The sequence below is a fragment of the Tribolium castaneum genome, chromosome 2, assembly GCF_031307605.1.
Source record: "Tribolium castaneum strain GA2 chromosome 2, icTriCast1.1, whole genome shotgun sequence".
Lineage (NCBI taxonomy): Eukaryota > Metazoa > Arthropoda > Insecta > Coleoptera > Tenebrionidae > Tribolium > Tribolium castaneum.
In genome coordinates this window covers 20,162,406-20,182,432 of record NC_087395.1, presented here as the reverse complement: position 1 = coordinate 20,182,432, position 20,027 = coordinate 20,162,406, and the positions used below count along the sequence as shown (strand labels likewise).

The following is a 20,027-nucleotide window of genomic DNA, read 5'->3' as shown; positions in this document are numbered from 1 at the left end:
AACAAGGTGTCCGATTTTCGAGCTCCACCATGAGGATCTCAGTTAAAATAAGAGGTACGAGGTCGGCTAAATTATGGCAAAGTTGCGCATTTTAATGCTGAACAATTATCTACACGAAACTTTGATGTGTCATTTTTAGATTTTGAATTATTGAAAAAAAAACGAAACGTAATTTTCGTTTTTATTTTTTCAAGCGAAAACCAAAAGAACTACACATTTTTAATTAGGACGTTCTTCAGGCACTTTTTTATAAAGAACCTAGTAGACCTGTCATCATATTTTTCAAGGCATTCTTGGTCAGAGTTACAACACTCAACTTGTATTTTTATTTTTTAAATCTGTTTTTATTTCTGATTACAAATTACAACGATGTGTCACATGATATAGTTGAATCTTACATGCTGATCAAAATGAAGAAAAAAGCATTTTTGCTAGAGTGCTTCGGAAAAAAAACAACAGTTTTGATTTAAACAAATTAGATTTTAGATGTTTATTAATTGAATTGGGATCTGTAAAGTTCACATTTCCGCCAAGCTTACTTATTTAAAAACTAAACGACATGATAAGTTACAATTTTATTCTTCGTAAAACAAAACAAGATAAAGTTATAAAGATTTTGCTCTCATCATATTCAATAGAACTGTCAAAATTTAGTTTGTTAAACAACATTTTTGACGTTTTTCCAAAGCACTCTTTGCAAAAACGCTTTTTTCTTAATTCTAATCAGCATGTAAGATTCTATCATATCATGTAATAATCGTTGTAATCAGGAACAAAAAGACTTTTTTAAAATACAAATGTCAAATATAAAAAAAACATAAAAAAAGAAAATTTAGTATTGTAACTTTGATATCAAAAACAGCTAGGAAAAGGCAATGACAGATTAAGATTTCTTGTAAAAAGGTGCCTAAAAAATGTCTTACTTAAAAACGTCTACTTATTTTGGTTTTCGCTTAAAAAAATAAAAACAAAAACTACAAAATTTTGATGTTTCTCAATAATTCTAGAACTAAAAATGACATATCAAATTTTCTTTCAGATAATTGTTCTGCATAAAATTGCACAACTTTGCCCTAATTTAACCGACCTCGTACTTCTTATAATAATTAACATATATCCATTGTGGAGCTCGAAAAATGGACATCCTATATAGTAAGTGATGGTGCAAACACTTTAAACGAAATGAAATGACATTCTGAGGTACACCTTTTACTCATCGACAACAGATGGCGCCACTTTACACTTTGTACGTCTTATGTGTTGCAAACTGTTTTTATAATTAATTTATTAATAATTTTATTTTTGATTCGGATGTTTGTCCAAAATGTATGCCCAAAGGACTGCAGAGAATCAGCATCAAGGTGTTCCACAAAAATGTCAGAGACATTCTTTTCGTGCGATGATATTTTTAATTAAAATAAACACTAACTAATAAATACACGAAACATGTTTAATAAAAAAAACAAAAAAGTATAGAAATGAATTCTTACTTAATTCGTATATTTTCATAATATTCTATTATTTTTTTTAGTTTGAAAATTAAATACCTAATGATTCATTTTTATAACTCATAAAAACATATCAAAGCATTGACCTAATTTAAGTAACCAATGATATGTAAAAATTATTATTATTATTTGTCACTCTATTCGATTCAATTTGAAATTATTTCGAATATTTGTTAAAGTAATTTATCATTCCTTACCTGTTACTGTTCCCCGGTGATTAAAAATTTCACATAAATAATTTTTTTTACAAAACTTAAAAGACTTATATGCATTAATATGATTTTTTTTTAATTTCCGAGACAATTCAATTACAAATTTCTCTATGGTGTACATCTTTTTAAAAAATGCAACAATTTTAGTTAATTAAGGAAGAGATGGTAATGAATTGATTGATTTAAACGAAATGAAATGACATTCTGAGCTACATCTTTCATTCTTTGGCGACAAATGACTCCACTTTACACTTTGTACGTTTTATGTGTTACTTCTATTAACCATAATTTATTAATTTTTACTAAGGTACTGAATGTTGTTTATAGACAGAAATACTGCCATCCTATGATTTTAACAATAAAAGCGGCTACATATCAAAGCAATTTTACTCGTACTTACTCGAACCTCAAAGTTTTTTTTTCATTGTATTTTACATATTTGTTTTTTAAAACATATTCACCAAACATGGAAAGAAATAATTAATCATTAAATCGCTCCAGGCTATTAGCAAACAACAATTATTCCAGCAATTCGGTAATAATCATTTAAAGCCGGAAATTACAATTTTTAATATAAATATTCCAAAATGAGCAAAAGCCCAAACATTTAACGATGATACAATCGCAACTAAAAATTCCCATTTCTGTAATAATCACAACCGTTATATTAAAACTAGCATTTTGCGGCGTAAGTACTAATTAACCTTCAAATCATTTTCTTACACATTTTTCCAGAATTATGAATTTTATTCAGAAAGAGCCGAACTTCTTTATACCAACAACAGTTTTCTGACAAACCCTGTTTTTCATTTCGGAAAAGTAAACCGAACTTTCAGGGGCGTAAATGCATCTTTCGACGTCGTCAGAGATTTTACAAACCAAAAAATAATGGTAGGTATTAATTTATTAACCGTTCAACGGAATAATATTATTTTAGGCCACTTTGAAAGCTTACCAATTTTATCACAACGAGTACCGATTCACCGGAACCCAAATCACTGCAGATATTTGTAAAATCGAAAGAGCGAATGTTTTTTCGTTGAAAGAGCAGTTCAAAGAGGCACAATTCAATATGAATTTGTGTAATGTTAAAAAGGTTGATTTGAATTTGTGATGGCGAACTGGTCAAAATTGTGATTTTAGGGAACTTACAAAATTGTAAATTTTGCACCTCAAGCCAAATATTTTCCCAATTATTTGCCACTCGGAAAAGCACTTTCGAACATACGACTCCACGATGGCCACGGATCGGATTTTTTTAGCCTAGATTGGTATTTTGAAATCCGTGCTCTGTAATCGTTTTTTTTAGCTAAAAATATAATTTCGGTGTGCTTCTTTTTTGTGCCTGACTCAATCAAGTGGAAAATCCTTGAAAATGTGATTGTTAAGGACAAAGTGGACAAAGTTAACAATTACAGAATTGCTAATTAATAAATATTTAATCTCATAATAGAAATTAATAAACATAATATGGATCTGGGTTACTAATAAAGCCTCTTTAAACTGAGCCCAGAATGAATGTGCAATTTTCACACTCGAGTTCAGGGCCGTAATACGACCATTCCGTCCTGCTAATTAAAGTGGGAGAACAATCTTTTCACTATTAAACGTTAGTTCCCCCCATGCAAAACCAGTCCGAAGGTTTCAGTGTTACAACCATGATCAAATTATTGCTGTTATTGACCCTCTCAAGTGCCACACTCGCGGCTTTAGACGAAGTCTTTGCCTGGAACGAATTAACCTTCGCATGGCCAAGCGAAGAAGCGAAGGAAAATGCGGTGAAATCCGGGGAGTACGTCCCGGAAAATAATCTACCCTTGGGGTTAGGTCGCTGGAAGGATAAATTGTTTGTCACAGTGCCCAGGTATTACTTTGTAACAGTACATTTAATGCAATTTAAACAATTATCGAGTCCACCTTAACCTGAATTGATATTGATTATGTTGAAGATTCCTCAAAATTGGAAAGTTAAAAATGACCTCAAATAACCACTCGTTACATAAATGTGACAAAGTCACATGACAATTTTTTAATGTTTAACAAATAGTATTACATTCTTTCTGAACATACATTTAAAAGAGATTCCTTTTTGTTCCAACTAAAATATGACTTCTGTCACTCCGTACAAAATGAATCAAAGATGAAAAATTGTAATATACCTAATAATACTTCGATCCATATTTCCGAAAATTCCGAATAATATTTTTCTGATTTCATTATTCTTACTTTATTAATGCCATTTTATACTACTTTTTGTATCGGAAAATTGTTTACTATTTTCAAGTTAAATAAAAATTTGACAAATTTTGCATTCCATTTAAAAACTACCCCACGATCAAGAAAATTTGTCAGTTCTCTAGATGGCGATGATTTCAGGTTCATTTTATTAATTTACATTGGCATAATTAAACACAAATTATAATAATGATTTCTAGTTTTCTACACAAGTATGAACATTCATGCAAACCCGAAAATTATGACTAGTATTATTGCTTGCATCAATTCAAGTCACAGTAAGTGTTCTTCTTATTGGTCAGGTATTAATTCAACAATGTCGCATCAATTCGCTAGAAATTGATTTATCGGTGTAACGCTTATTCATGCTTTGCAATTTTATCAGTTCATTTATTTTATGTTTGATTTGTATATCAATGTTCTTGTTTTCTTTCTATAACGCCTGGAAAAGTTATAAATTATTCCTTTTTGAATAAAAATGTGCATTATAGTTACGGTATTATTAAAATGCATTTTTTTATCATACTTTCAATGATTGTGTACATTACGCGGATAAATGGTATTCTCTTGTAAGTAATTAGTATTTGTTAGCTGGAAAAACCGTATTTTATATTAAAAATTATGAAAACGAGACTGACTGTTGATTTGAGTCCAGGAGATCTAGGTACAAAAATCGTTAACATACTTCCTCTAGTAATATGTTAGATTAATGATTATTAATTTACAACAATAAGAGAAACTATGGTACATCTCGTTCTTAGTAGGTAATATACAAATTGAAGTGGTTGCACGCGAGCTAATTATAAACAAAGCAAACGTCAAATAATCCGGCTCGAAGGACCATAAATGTTAGCTCAAAGAACTGTATCTTATGTAAAAATAATACTAACAAGATCGACTTTTTGCCGAATTTTTATTACTCAACAAACTGGCTTGATTCCAATCCATAATAACTGTAGGTATAAAGCATTTTACAAAAATCGTTAACAGTATTTTTGTCTTAGCTTCGGTATAATCACACTAAAAAAAAGTTTACAATTACAACACAGCGAAGCTGATAAACCCATGAAAGAATTAGTTAATTTGTTCGAAACTTTTTAATAACTGAATAATTCATTACCTGTTTATAATTTTTTTAGTAGACCGTTTATTAATTTCGATATTAATGAATTATTTTACTTAAAAGCGGATGTATTAATAGACGTCATTAATACACTCTTTTTCATTAAGTAACTATTTTTGGGATTTTGACGTTTTGATAAAAATAAAACTATTCTCACCTGAGGATGACCATTTTGTGTTTGAAACGTGTTGTGTTTCAAACGAAAATTTGGTGTGTCGGGTTTTTAAACTTTGTTTTAGTTCATTTTCACGCCAAGAAAATCCAACAAGGAATAGAGGTTTTGATGATATTTTGATACAAACAACCAGTTATACTCATATAAATAAAAAACAGTGACGACTAACATCATACATTTTAATAATCCATTATTATTTTTGGTTATTTACAATAATTATCATTAATGTTACAATTGTTCTAATTTAAGAATGGAACACATACACTGTTTACGAGTATGTTCTGCTGAATGTCAGGATTTATATTTAGGTATAAATCATTTTGGATGATTTCGAAAGTGAAAAAAGTAATTATAATTCGTAATTGTTGGTAATTGTGCGATGAAAAAGCTGAAATTGGTTTTGATTTGTAATTAATTTCTAATTTTGTCACAAAAAAGAGTTTACAGTCAACGAAAAAATATTGTAATAAACTCGTTTGTTAATGGGTGATTAATAAACTCAACTATTAAAGGCACTCACTCGCTATCGCTCGTTTGTGCTTTAAACAGTTTCGTCTATTAATTGCTTTCATTAATGAACTAGTTTATTAAATAACTATTACCTTATTTTTAATGCAAATTTACCAAATACTAAAGCCTTTAAAATTTTACTTGACCTGACCGCTGTAACATTCTAGATTTTGGCAAAAAACAAAAAAAACCTGTATATAAAAATGTTAATTACTCAAAACCTTTCACAAATCAATTTAACTCACTCAGTCCCAATTGGGAAATATGCCAAAAACTTAACTTAAAAAACTTTAAAAATTCCAATAGTATCACAATATCAAATTGAAGCGTACCTATTAAATCGTTAATGCTATTTGTTTAGTTGTATTTTATGCACATATAGAGGATGTTTCATGTGATTTTACGAGGCCTGCGCCTGTAAAATGCAATCAACAATACATATTCCAATACGAACTGGATTACAAATTTTGAATGGTCCACTTTGCTCACTTCAAAAAATTGCAACGTTTTTAGTTAGTTAGCGATTGAGTTAGATAGATTAGAATCATATACATTCCGTGATATTGTAATTCTGAAGAACAGCAATTTATGACTATTAATGATACAATGAATAGTTTGACCTCTACTGTCATGGGTTTCCAAAAATTAAATTATTGAATGTGTATACCCTTATACTTAGATATATAGTTAGTCCTGAAAAAGCATAAGCCGTAAATCTGACCACATGTCGCGGTAACTAGAGCACATAAACTGTATTATAAAACCTTATTTTGTTAAAAATATTCGAACCTTGTTCAGTTTTTTTATTCCTAAAACCTAAACTGTTTAAGTTTTTAACTAGTCATGTCTACCAATATCGAAACAATTTCGCTGTCATATCTTGTTATTAAACATTCTTTTTTTGTGTTGTAATCATATATTCCTTCTGAATCACTCGTACAATAAACATCGATAAATCCTACACCGACCACTGTCTTCTTACAATTCTCACCAACCTCATAAATATGCACAATTGCATCGTAAACAACCTCCAACATCAATAATTTGCATCACGACCAGATTAATGTCAATCCTTTCAATAATAATCCTCAATGTCGTCGATTTCCAGATGGAAATCTGGAGTCGCAGCTTCGCTCAACTACATTTCCCTTTCATCCGCAAACAAAACAAGTCCTCTAACGCCTTACCCCAGCTGGAAAGCCAACACCCTCCCTAAAGGTGACGAAAAACCCGCCGAAGACCTCATTGTCTCCACTTTCCGCGTCAAAGTCGACCCGTGTGATCGTCTTTGGGTAATGGACACAGGCCTAGCTGACATATTCGGCGAGGGAAAACAAGTATCACCTCAGGCGATTGTCGTTTTCGATCTCAAAACAGATAAATTAATCCGAAGGTATAATTTGAAACACACCGATTTCAAAGAAGAGTCGTTCTTTGCGAACATTGTAAGGAAAAAAATTCAAATTGGCAAAAAATCAAACAAATTTAACAGGTAGTGGATGTGAACCCTGACAAATGCGACGAGGCTTTTGCCTACATCCCTGACTTGGGGGCCTACAGCCTTGTGGTTTATTCCTGGGCGGCCAACGACTCCTGGAGGGTCAAACACAACTTCTTCCACTTCGACCCCTTGAAAGGCGACTTCAACGTCGGAGGGGTCAACTTCCAGTGGACCGATGGGGTCTTTGGGTTGGCCCTAGGGCCCATGCAAGATAATGGGTTCAGGACCATGTATTTCCACCCCTTGGCCAGCACCCGCGAGTTCTCCGTCTCCACCCAGGTCTTGAAGAACAAGACTTTGGCCACGGACCCCCACAATTACTACATGTTTAAGGTTTTTAATTGTTGTTTTTTTTGGTTTGTTTGAAAACATTTTAATAGATTGAAGGTAATCGAGGTGATCAGACGCAAGCATCTGCGTCAGATTTCGACGAAAAATCCAACGTCCTGTTTCTCACTCAATTGAATAGAGACGGAGTTGCGTGTTGGAATCCCAAAAAGCCGCTCAATTCGATGAATTTAGCATTGGTTGTGCAAGATAAGGAAGCTTTGATTTTCACTAATGACATTAAGGTGAAGTTTTCGAGCGATTTTTTATAGTTGTGTAACTGGTTTGTTTTAGGTCGATGCCGAGAGAAATTTGTGGATTTTGTCAGATCGTATGCCCACTTTCCTTTACCGGAAATTGGATCCCTCGCAAGTTAATTACAGAATTTTCAAAGCAAATGTTGATGAACTTATCAAAAACACAGCTTGTTCTGTTTAAATTTGTGTTTTAATACACAAATATTTACTACGTTTTGTAACTTTTTTACGAAATAAATGTATTTCTAAATAACTTTTAGTCGTTTTAGTTAACAAAGTAGTATTTGTACAAGTTTCAAATATTTTCTATGAAACTATAGTGACAAACATATGAGGTTCCTGCTAATGTTTTCAAACATTGAGTTCTATGCCGGGTTCAAATTTTGTTTCCAATAAAAAAATCGCACAAAGTAAAACAATAAATAAACTTAGTAAGTATAAAATTATGAATGACTTTTTTTCGTAACATAATATTCAACAATTCAGTTATGTTTTTTTACACAAAAAATATAAATGCATGACCCTATAATCTACCATTCTCAAGCAAAAAAAAACGAAAATTGTTTCCAAATCAATTTTGGTAAAAGATGTAAATAACTTAAACAAAGTAAATAAAGTGATCTATTGAATTTGTAATTAATTATTATTTACTTATTAGAGTTGGCGTTGAAACTGTTAAAGCATGTTTAGTATTCAACCATTGCAATAAACATCACATTTATTGATATTAATTGTAAAATAGGATCGCTTGAGGGTATTGCTCTTACATTTCTTGAATAGAATAATATTGCTTCTACAGGATGATTCAAAAGTACCAGACAATCTCTCGGTTGCTGATAAAGGACATCAAACTAATTAAAAGTTTCTATGCTAAAAACTTTTTTGAGCCTTTTTTCACGAAACATAGCTCTTCAAAGTTAAATTTTCAAGTTAAGTTTTTGGTACCTCCAGATCAAATTTTTTTGACTTTACGACTTTAGTTGGCGGAAACGGCAGCTCTTGCAACATTAAACAAATAGCTAGTGAAAAAAATCAACAATTAATGTCTTATGATGTACAAAACAATTAAAAAACTTGTAAATACGACAATAAATTAAATTTGTTATCAGAGGAAACAAAAGGTATATCAAAATAAAGTTGCTTGAAAAAAAATTTGACCTCATTTTTGTGCTTAACTGAACGACTGTTATCACCGTGTTCGTCACTTTTAAATCATCCTATATTGCCAGACGCCAGCAACTTTTTGAGGCATTTCGAAAATGTGATTCGGCCACGAGAGGTAAACCACTTAAAAAATTGGTGTACAAAATTGAGGAAATCATGGGAAACCACTTTTAAAAATTAGGCAAAATCTTAAGGAAATTGGTGGAAAGCAAAAGAAATCAAAGGAAATCTTAAAGAAATCTGGTGTACAAAATTTAAACTGCCGTTTACTCCTCCTTCGAGCATAAAAGTTTTTTTTGTCAACGAATAGTCCTTCTTGATTTTCTCTACTCAATTTGTTGTTATTAAAATAACAGATTTTAATGATTAAATAAAGATTTCGGAATTCACAAAGCAATAATAAGCAAAACGATTTAACACGTAAACTTTGTTACGCAGAAAATAATGTTACGCTTCCATTCACTAGTGGAAGTGTTTAAAGTTAAGAAACACGGAACTGTTTCTGACTCTCGTAAAATTAAATTTATGTAAAATAAAAAAATGGTTATTTATGTTCAGTAGCAAAACTCATTGTGTTAATTAATGTTTTTAAAGAAATGAAACTTAGATGCCACAAATAACTGTATCAATTAATTAACTAATTACAAATTAATTTGATCGCTCGATCTAATATATTGTTTATAATAATACTGTTACCAATATATTTTTCTAATATGCAATTCTTTCCTTCCCTGATTTTTAATTATTAAGTGATAACTCTGATAAGTTTCAAACCCGAACACCCATATGCAAAAAAATTTGGAAAAGGAATCCATCGAACAGTGCATACACAAAATTAGATCAGAATCTAACACAAAAAAGTTTACAGATGTCCAATTTTAAAAAATGATTTGGTTTACTGCTTCAACCATATTCTATTCTTTACTGTATCTAAAACTATGTAATAGGAAAAATAATAGGTTCTTTTCTTTAAAATTTTATTCAAAAATTACATGTTTCGTTCAATAATTATTAGTTAGAGAGGCATCTTCAGCTTTTGAAAAATGAGAAAAGAAGAAAAAGACTAAGGTCCGATTTCACTAAATTTAGTTAAACCGATATCTAATAGAAAGTAAAAAATAATCGTTATTATGATAACAACAATCGTTTCTGTGGATTTAATTAACTACTAAAATGGTGACACAGGGCCTTAGTTATTTTTCCTAACACACATAATATTCTATTAACTGAATTCAAGTTGTGATTTAAACGACATTGACCTTGGCTCTACTTTCATGTATACATTACCAGATTTCCCACTGAGAGAATACGTAATTATCCATAATTACGAATTTATAGGAACCGCACGTACCAGACGGAAAAAACGCTTACATTTTTCCCATAAATAATTTCGCTATTTGTACTCTAAGTACATTATAAGTATCCTAATCACATTTCATCAAAAATTTCACATTCATCAAAAAATCCAAATAAGCAGTCTTGAAGCTTTCGATTGTTAAACCTACAATTTTGTTAATTATGTTTGATTACAAAGGGAGAAAGAAGTAGGTACTCATTACCTCCTTATAATTGTAAAATGCCCCCTTTAAAATCACAAAAAGAACACTAAAACTATTATTATAGGACTACCAATAGTAAAACCTTTCAATTAAATTAAAATTCTAAATATTCCAAAAAAATCGAGAAAAAAACGCATCGCTAAGAAAAGTATTTCAAAACAATGGACGATTTCACACCAATGTAGTTTTGAAGGCAAAAATCTTTAAACTAAAATTGAAATTGTTGTCACGCTGCATTCACCAGAATTGGCCCCCAGCGACTTTTTTCTGTTTACAATTTTGTTAGTCGGAATAAACTGTTTTTTTTTACTCAGTACTGTGTGTGTTGTGTGTGCAATTGTGATAAGTATAGAATCTAGAATCTATCGTTTACTGTTTACCTATAAAAATTAAAGTTATTTATAGAATTACTTAGGTAAACAAGTGTTCAACATAATTTTACAAAACCTACGTGCCTGCAAATTGCAATGAACAATACATATTCTAAAATAAATTCAACAAAAGTCGCCATTTTAGCGAACTCTTAAAAAAATATCTTGCTCATGTAAAGATACACATTTGAAACAAAGAAACAAAGACATTAAACAGTTAGACTCACAAAGACTCTTATTATGTGCTACTTATTACCTAAAATAGCTATTTGATGAGGGTTAAAACGAGTATCTATTAATTTTGTATACATTTTTTTGATGTATAAACATTTAAAAGTCAATACAATAATGTAACTTTATACTACCTCGGTGAGTACAAATAACATAATATTTATGTACTGTATGCGAATAAAGTAACCTACATACGAGTACTTCAATTAATAAAAGTGCTGGATATATTTTTTTATTTTGAACTTAAGGTTGCAAAAGTCGATGAGGACGACACTTATTTCCGCACAGGGGTCGCTCAAATCGGAATATTACCGAAAATGTTTAGGCCTGAAACGAGTTACACCAGGGTTGAGTTTCTCTGTCTAATAATTTACGACCCCTTCGTAAACCCATGGTTCCAACTTCAGTAGTGGCTGGTGGAGTGTTAGGAATCAAAATATTCAAAATATTACTCACCGTTCTTTCACGAGGAATCAGTCGTGCCATGTTCAATTCAGAGAGGCATCGTACATATGTTTTTACAAAATATTGAGGCTTTATGGAAATTTTTGCTAATTATGTATATGCATAAAATTTGCAATCAAATAGAGAAAGAAAATAACTGTTGGCAAGTCATGTAATAATATTCCCCAGAATATTGTAATAATAATTGGGTATAGAACCATGTAATCATTTTAATTTATATTCAAAATAGGCAGTTTTTTTGTGGTTGATAAACTAATGCAAACTGAGCAAAAAACTGTACTCTAATTAAATACTACTTTTGGAAATTTTATTATTTGACTTTTCAGCTTAATAAATCGTGATAATCATCGTTTTGATACAAGTTAAAAAATATTAAAGCGTACTCTAATTATAAATTTAATTATTATTATCTATCGGTAGTCTTAATATCACAAAAAAGAGTGTGAATAAATTAAAAATTATTTGATAAAACTCTTTGTAAACGTTGTGCCCGCAGGGCTCGGAGCGAAATAAAGTGACCAATGGCAACAATTTGAACTCCGTGTAGTATTCGATGATTTTTTTTGATGTTTTGTAAAACACTTTTTTTTATTTTTTTAGTTACAGTCCTATCCATGTTTAAAAACTTTATAAGTTTTGGTCAACAGAAGTTAATTTAAAAAAATTACTATTTGAGCAACGAGTTATTTTTACAATATTCATACAATTGTCAACTTTATAACAGTAATTTTTTAAAATGCTAAACAAATTTAATTTTACTAACTGGAACAAGTGTAAAAACATTTCCTAATCAAATTTCACAAAAATCTTTGATATTCAAAGAATCAATAGTCTCAGCAAAAAATTACCGTTAATTTTTTAAGTAAAAAATTACTACTACGGGTCGGTCAGTTTACAGATAGTGAAATTAAAATTTAATTCAGAATTAAACTCATTTGAAATTAGCTGCCATTTATTTTACATTGACAAACGTGAAGTTAATCGCAAATTAAAATTTATTTGCGATGAAAACATTCCGCAAACCGACCCTACCACTATTAATTTTGTTTTGATTGACTAAAAACTACACATTGTGTCTGACATTAAATGCGATTTATCTATGTGTTATGGTTTTTAAGATTATCTCAATGAAGTGTTGAAAACAAAGATATTTTTTATGTATTTTATGTGTTTATGTACATTATTGAAATTTATTAAGTAATTAGCTAAAGATGGCAACAATAACATATAAAAAGTCAAATCTTTTACAGTTTATTAGATATTTGTACAACTTCAACAAGTTGACCAGAAACAGCACTTTTTCGCAGAGCGCCACCTTAACGGCAGACAACCACCCCAAGTGCTCTGCTATTTATTTATGCGGGTTTACTAGGATTTTATCTTTGCTTTTGCCTTTAAAATGTTGACGAATACATACTTCATTCAGATAAACCTATGTAAGATAAAGCCGGTTTTAATTTCAAAAATTGTTTGGCTAAACCAGAATGCAGATTTCCCACTGTGAGAATAGACAATTACGAATTTATAAGAATCGCATGCACCAGACGGAAAAAACGCCTCATATTTCCCATAAATAATCTCGCTATTATTGCTTTAAGTACGGATTCTAATCATATTTTGGATAATTCATCAAAAAATCCAAATAAGCAATCTTAAAGCTTTCGATTGTTAAACCTATAATTTTGTTAATTATGGTTGATTATAAGGGGAGTAGGTACTTATTACCTCATAATTGTAAAATACTAGCTATAAAAACGCAAGACTTGAAGCGTTATCGCACTACAACCAAAATACTAATGATGAAAATACTTATAGTCTTTATTTGTCTCTTAATTAATGAAACGACTCAAAATAATTTTACCGACAATCTCATTGTGAATACTTTCAATTTTATCAAAATTTTAAATGTGCCCGTGAAAATAAGTGCCCACATTTGCTGGACCAGAGGCAAGTTCGACTCACTTTTAATGAAATTATATTGAACAGTTTTAGCAAACACAATCCATTTTATTAAAAGTATTTCGGACAAATATAACACAAATTTGATCAAAAATGTCTCTCCCAAATATGCCAATCCCGAACACCAATTATTTATTATTGATTTGAAGTGCAATGATTCTCTATCAGTGCTACAGCAGGCCGAAAAATTTAAGCTTTTTAAAAGCCCTTTCAAATGGTTATTACTTGGAAATTCAGAAAGTCTCCCAAACTTGTATTTTGGAACCGACAGCCAGATTTTCGTAACTGAACCTAGATCGCAATTAGACGACATTAAAACAATTTATAAATACTCACCAATGGTTCCACGGTTTGTCCAACATTCTTTTGACCGCTTTTACACCAACACAAAGCGTACAAATTTGATGGGAACTACGATCAAAATCTCGTATGTGATCACAAACTTGGATTCTTTGAACCACTTGTGGGACTACAGGTTGCAAGAACTTAAAAAAAAATTGTACCACTTTTTGATTTGTAGAAATAGTCACATTGACGCAATCAACAAGCTAAATTATATTCTTGTTCACAATTTAATGGACTTTTTGAACGCCAGCCGTCAATTCACAATGCAGCCCACTTGGGGCTACAAGAACTCCACCACCGGACTTTACTCCGGAATGGCCGGGGATTTACAGAAAGGGTTGGCCGATTTAGGGGGAACCCCGTTATTTTTCACCCCGGATCGCATCGACATCATTGACTACATCGCAGCCACGACCCCAACATACATGAAGTTTATTTTCCGGGCTCCACCTTTGTCTTATGTGACCAACGTTTTCACCCTACCTTTTGACAGCGCCGTTTGGCATTACTGCTTCGTCATGGTGGCAGTTGTGGTAGTTTGCATCTACGTTATCGTCGTTTGGGAGTGGAAAGAGACTAAATTTGAGGAAAAGGACACACACAGTCACATCGATACTCTCAGACCGAACATTTTCGACGTCGTGATGTTCGAAATTGGGGCTATAACCCAGCAGGGGACTAACGCGGAACCCAAGAGCAATTCTGGGAGGATTATAACAATTTTCTCCTTTCTGACTTTGATGTTTTTGTATACTTCGTACTCAGCGAATATTGTGGCCCTTTTGCAGTCCACTAGTGACAGCATCAAAAATTTGGAAGACTTGTTGAATTCAAGAATTAAACTCGGAGTGGAGGACATCGTCTATGCGCACTACTATTTCGAAGTATGAGGGGTGTTGTCTTTCCGGTGAGCCTACCTAACACGCTATGATTTTTTGACACATTTTTTTCACAAGTTAAACCTAATTATAGAAATATTTTTATCCTGTTTATTGCGATAAAATCTTTGTAAGGCTAACATGTGAAAATATACTTCAGACCGTTCCGCCTATCCCCACATTAGAAGTATTGAAAGTTCTGATAATGATACCTATTTATCTGAAAATTGGTGGACAGCCATAAGTCGTTGGTAGATGTGCATCTTTCACTTCAAAAGTCGGTAATTCTGCCACTGTTAGAGTTTTAGAAATCGTATTTGGACAATCAAAAAAGAAGGCCTCTATCTTTCCTTCAGATGTTCAAAATTGGAAAAAAAGTTTACAAACTCCAAAATCTTAACGTTATTTTTGGACAACTTCTACAAGCTATAAGCCAGTTTTTTCAAATGGAATGCCCCAATTTTAATTTTACTAAGTGAAAGAAAATTTAATTTTGCAAAGGTCTGTATTAGCATTCCTTATACCTATCTGTAATAATTTTCAAGTTATGTTGGTTTTCTTTGACATTGCGGAAAACTGCTTACTAGCTTTTTTTGTACGGTTCGACAAAGAAACAAAATACATTCATTGAACTTAGATTTGAAAAACTGTGATTTCTTATATTGCCATGGCAACCTATGCGAAAAGACCCATGGCTAATGAATTTCTCAATCCCAACAAAAAGTTCGTATAACTTAATAACTGTTAAATATAAGTAATGAAAGTGAAGTAAAGTAGTGAAATAAAAATTTGAAAATTTTTCATTTATGGGTGTTTGAAGTTCAGCAAATTTAATCTTAAAAATTTATGGTTTGCTAACTTTTTTGAAAATCTGTATAAACCAAAAGGGCTTAAAATTGTGTTGAAAATATTTTCATTGATCAGGACCTAATAGATTATGGTTTTCAGATGACTGTCATTGTTAGAACTCCCTATACTTCTAATGTGGGGTTTATACGGAACAGCCTATATAGCGTACATATGATGTCATTAATTTTAAGGCGCTTGTTATAAACAGCGTGATTCTTAAATAGAGTTACAAAATTATCAATATTTAGCAATTAATACCAGTAATAGTATCAAATGTGGGTGAAAAATAGTAAAAAAAATCTCAGTATAACCAAAATAAATTTTTTGAAGTTATGTTCGAAATAAACTTTACTCCACTGATATCCATCCTCGTAAGTAGTATTAGCAGTTAACACAGTTATGGAAAGCACGATATTCATTAGATGACAATGTACTTCATCATTATAGCAATGTTAACGCTGTATTATCGACAATCATGACGAAAACGAGCATGATTTTTTCTAATACAATTAATTTGAATTAATGAGTGCCGAGTGGCACGGATCCTACGAAACAAAATTGTAAAAATAGTACAAATCTTCTCTGTTTGTCCTTGGAAAACTGTGATAAAATTTGGTCGGTCTATTAAGAATCAGCCTGTACATATAACTATACAGAATGTCCCAGCGAGTTGGAAATGTCCACTACTACTGACCTTTAAGTAATTAAAAAATAAATATCTTTTTACAAAAGCTGAACATACTTGTACCAACCCCTTGTATTTTCAGGTATACAGGCTGTTTCAGAAATGTGCTACACTACAAACTTATGTTTTGCAACAAACCTCTTTATATTTTTATCTTCTTGATTTCAGTGAGTTAAAAATTATATTTTTTAAGTTTAAACTTTTTTCCTTTAAGTCCTACTTTTCTTGGATTCTTAGTTTTTATGTCATATTTTTTAAAAAGCGTGTTTTCGTAAAAAAATTATTTCAAAAATCAGAAACAGCCTGACACGTCCCATTTTCTTAATCATTTAGTCATAACTATGACTATTTTTTTAGCTTCTTAACGGCTCATTTAACACTTCTTTTGGTAATGTCGATTTCCTGCACCTCTGATTTTTTTCCTAGCTTCTGTATTTGTTTCTGTTTAACCGGTTTGTAGTTCTTCGAAGTATTCTTTCCTTTATCTTTTGTTTTTTATATTTATTGTCTGTTTATTTTTCATTTTCCTTAACTTTTTCAGTCCATTGTAGGAACCTTTTGGTTTCTTTTGCTGTCAACTTGGCAAGCTTGTTTCCAAATTTTTCCCAACATTTTTTCTTTTCTTCTGTCACCATTTGCTTCACTTTTATTACGCGTTGCATCTTGTAATCTTCATATAGCTTCTTTGTCACTTTTCCTTTTTTTCTTTATTTCCTCTTTAATTTCCTTTGTCCACCATGCTGTTCTTTAAGTTTGATTTATTGCCTGTTAAAATGATTCTATACATTTTTTGTATGGTTGTTCATTCTGTTTCATTCGACTAATTCGACTGTTTCTATCGACTAATGTTTTGTATTTTGTCGCAACTTCGGTTTCTTGTAATTTATACAGGATGTTAGAGAACGGGTTAGCAATATTTTGTATGTGAATTTACCATGATCAGACGAGTTAAAAACCCTTATTCATTTTTCCAAAAAGTGCTTACTTTCTTCAAAAATTTCTATTAACCTGCCTGTTGACAACCACTGTGTGGTTAAGGGTGGTTGATTTGCAGTTAATTTTTTCCTTAAACAAAATAGACATAGCGGCGAATGAACGTTTTGAGAATTTTTCAAAATTGTGGCTAGCATCTTAATTTGCATGGGAGGTTTGAACCCCAGTTCTGGCATACTTTTTTTGTTTTTTTTTTGTGTAAAATAACAAAACATAAATTGAAATTAAAGAGTTACAGAAAAGACCAAAAAGTTGATTTACTTCTGCCGTTTTGTTCATGCTTTTAAAGAACACGTTAATTTTTATCATTCTAGTTCAGCGGTTCTCAAAATTTGGGACTTTAAGTTCAGAACGATTTTTTGCTTTTTTTTTACTTAATCGATTTGTCTTGCCAGTCTCTAAATAACCTGTGCTGTTCTTGTATACGTATTTGTGAATGTCTTTGTGTTCATTAAAAATGTTACGATTAAATCGTAAAGTGCACTGTAATCAATTAGTCTGTCCGTTGTTGTTTCTCACTGCTTCAGAATGTCTTCTTTCTTTGTGACGTTATTTCTCGTTCCGACTGTGCTGTTAGGACCTCCAGCCACAAATTTTCTTGAGTAGCTTTTACCTTTTCCATTTGTATAATTTGCTTCCACAATTGGCCTTTATTTTTTTTTATCTCTGAACCAAGTTCACAAAATGTGAGGCTAACATGTGAAAAAATGTGTGCAAAAAAATCTTGGCGTCTTAGGTAGGTCCAATAAAAAGGGAACAGCCCCTGTATTCGAGTCAGTTGATCAGTTTTATTGTTTTAAAAATGTCTATTCTAGAACGCCCAAGAGCCGGTCAGAAAAGCCATCTACCAGCAAAAAGTCGCCCCCAAAGGCCAAAAACCCAATTTCATGACCGCCGAAGAAGGCATTCGAAAAGTTCAACAAGGCTTTTTTGCGTTTCACGTCGAACTTAGCACCGGTTATAAAATAATAGGTGAGGTGTTTCAAGAGGGTGAAAAATGTGGATTAAAAGAAATCGAGTATGTGAACTTGATTGAACCCTGGCTTGCAACGCAGAAAAAATCGCCGTATAAAGAAGTGATGAAAATTGGGTAAAATTGCGAATGCTAATTTATTTTTGGTCTCATTTTTGTCAATAGAATGAGAAAAATGCACGAAACTGGGGTTCAGAATCGAGAAATCCGCAAAATTTATACAAGGAAGCCCCAATGCCATTCGGGGGGGAGCAACTTTGGGAGTGTAGGCCTCATTGATTGTTATTCGGCCTTTCTGACATTCGGGGTAGGAATTGCGTTTGCTTTCCTTTTGTTTGTTATGGAGTTAATCGTCAGGAGGTACTTCATCAGAAGGGAAAAAGAGAGACTAAAAACTCCTAACTAAACTGGTTTAATGTTTATTTCAGCATACAGTTTTAATTGTTGCATAAGTTAGAATCAATTGTATTAAATGCAAATACACTCATCGCCTGAACACGACGCTCTCCTATATCCATCTAATCTGCACTTTCTGTGGCAAATAGCCGGATTGCAGAAAAAACCCCTTTCCACACGTCCAGTGTGACTTTCCTCATCGCCTGGCGTCAAGTATTGTTATTTGTTGTTATTAATTAACCAAAATTAAACTCACCAAACGTTGCTTCTGTAGAAATGATAAACAAAACTACGATTAAAGCAAAAATGTAGCTTATTTTCATCATTTTACTGGAGCTTCACTTGTAACGTTCTAGGGAAAACTATACATTTAATTTATTGCCAGACGATTTTATAGGTTGATATTTGCAAACGATGGAATCCCCTTTTCCGTGTTTATCAGCTAGCTTTGTTTATAGTTTATTTAATTTTTATCTTAATTATTTTAAGACATAATGTGCAAACCTTCGCAGAAAAAAATATTTAAATAAAGATAAAATTGTAAAGAATTGTACAAATGAATAATAGGTCTCATTTTCATTGCCCATTTTGCATAAAAAATATGACTAGTAGGTACTCGTATTAGTCTTAAAATAAAATAAAAACCTTAAGATAATAAAAATCAACTGATAAGTAATAATAACTTTAATACTTTTCCTATCAGAAATCAACATAGTCATACCGCGCAAAATACACATTAGTTGGTATACTTATTAATAATCATTATAATCATAATTTAAAATCAATAATTAGAGGTTATTCTTATCTCCAGAAATTTTTTCACGGGGAAATGAATAAAATGCAACACTTCAGCTGCCATTTCGGATTTTTAACCCTTTTTCAAGGCTTCATGTTTTATGTAGTTTACCCGGTCCATTTCCTAAAAAGAACTTTAACTTTTGATTCAAAAATCAAAAATTCCAAACTTTTGTGGAAACTAGACAAGAATAAAAATAGTGACCGAAATTCCAATTTTCAATCTGATAAACACTAGTTTAACTTCGCATTTAAGCATGTTTGTGCCATTTTTGCTATCTCTTTTCCAAAATAAATAGTACTTAAACATTCTATTTCGTAGATATAGAGGGTGATTTTAAAAAAATACCAGACGCTGTAGAAGTTTTATTTATAATCCGAGATAAAGTAAATAAATAATTAAATGAAATAATTAAATGGATTTTAATGTATCTAGTACGAGTACAACCTGATACTTTTAATTTTTTTCTAAATGTATTTCGTGTTATATTATTTAACTTTCTTATTTTAAATCGG

General features: G+C 31.5%; 2 protein-coding genes and 1 long non-coding RNA gene across 3 annotated transcripts; 2 read left to right on the top strand and 1 right to left on the bottom strand.

Moving 5' to 3' along the window:
• The first annotated feature begins 3,359 nt into the window (after window positions 1-3,359).
• yellow-c lies at window positions 3,360-8,101 on the top strand. The gene is given in 5 exon segments (NM_001168306.1): window positions 3,360-3,584; window positions 6,872-7,208; window positions 7,256-7,597; window positions 7,645-7,836; window positions 7,886-8,101. Coding segments are annotated over 5 exon segments (1,221 nt in total). The 5' UTR covers window positions 3,360-3,378; the 3' UTR covers window positions 8,030-8,101.
• A 5,297-nt stretch (window positions 8,102-13,398) lies between these two features.
• LOC657058 (glutamate receptor 2) lies at window positions 13,399-19,023 on the top strand. The gene is made up of 5 exons (XM_015983852.2): window positions 13,399-13,585; window positions 13,631-14,072; window positions 14,118-14,826; window positions 18,163-18,437; window positions 18,486-19,023. Exons 1-5 carry the CDS (start codon window positions 13,435-13,437, stop codon window positions 18,724-18,726), a joined length of 1,818 nt encoding a protein of 605 aa, XP_015839338.1. The 5' UTR covers window positions 13,399-13,434; the 3' UTR covers window positions 18,727-19,023.
• LOC107398713 (uncharacterized) lies at window positions 18,724-19,180 on the bottom strand. The gene is made up of 2 exons (XR_001575508.2): window positions 18,973-19,180; window positions 18,724-18,919 (listed from the first exon to the last, which is right to left on the bottom strand). It is a non-coding gene; the product is annotated as an uncharacterized LOC107398713 (long non-coding RNA).
• Between the last annotated feature and the right edge of the window lie 847 nt (window positions 19,181-20,027).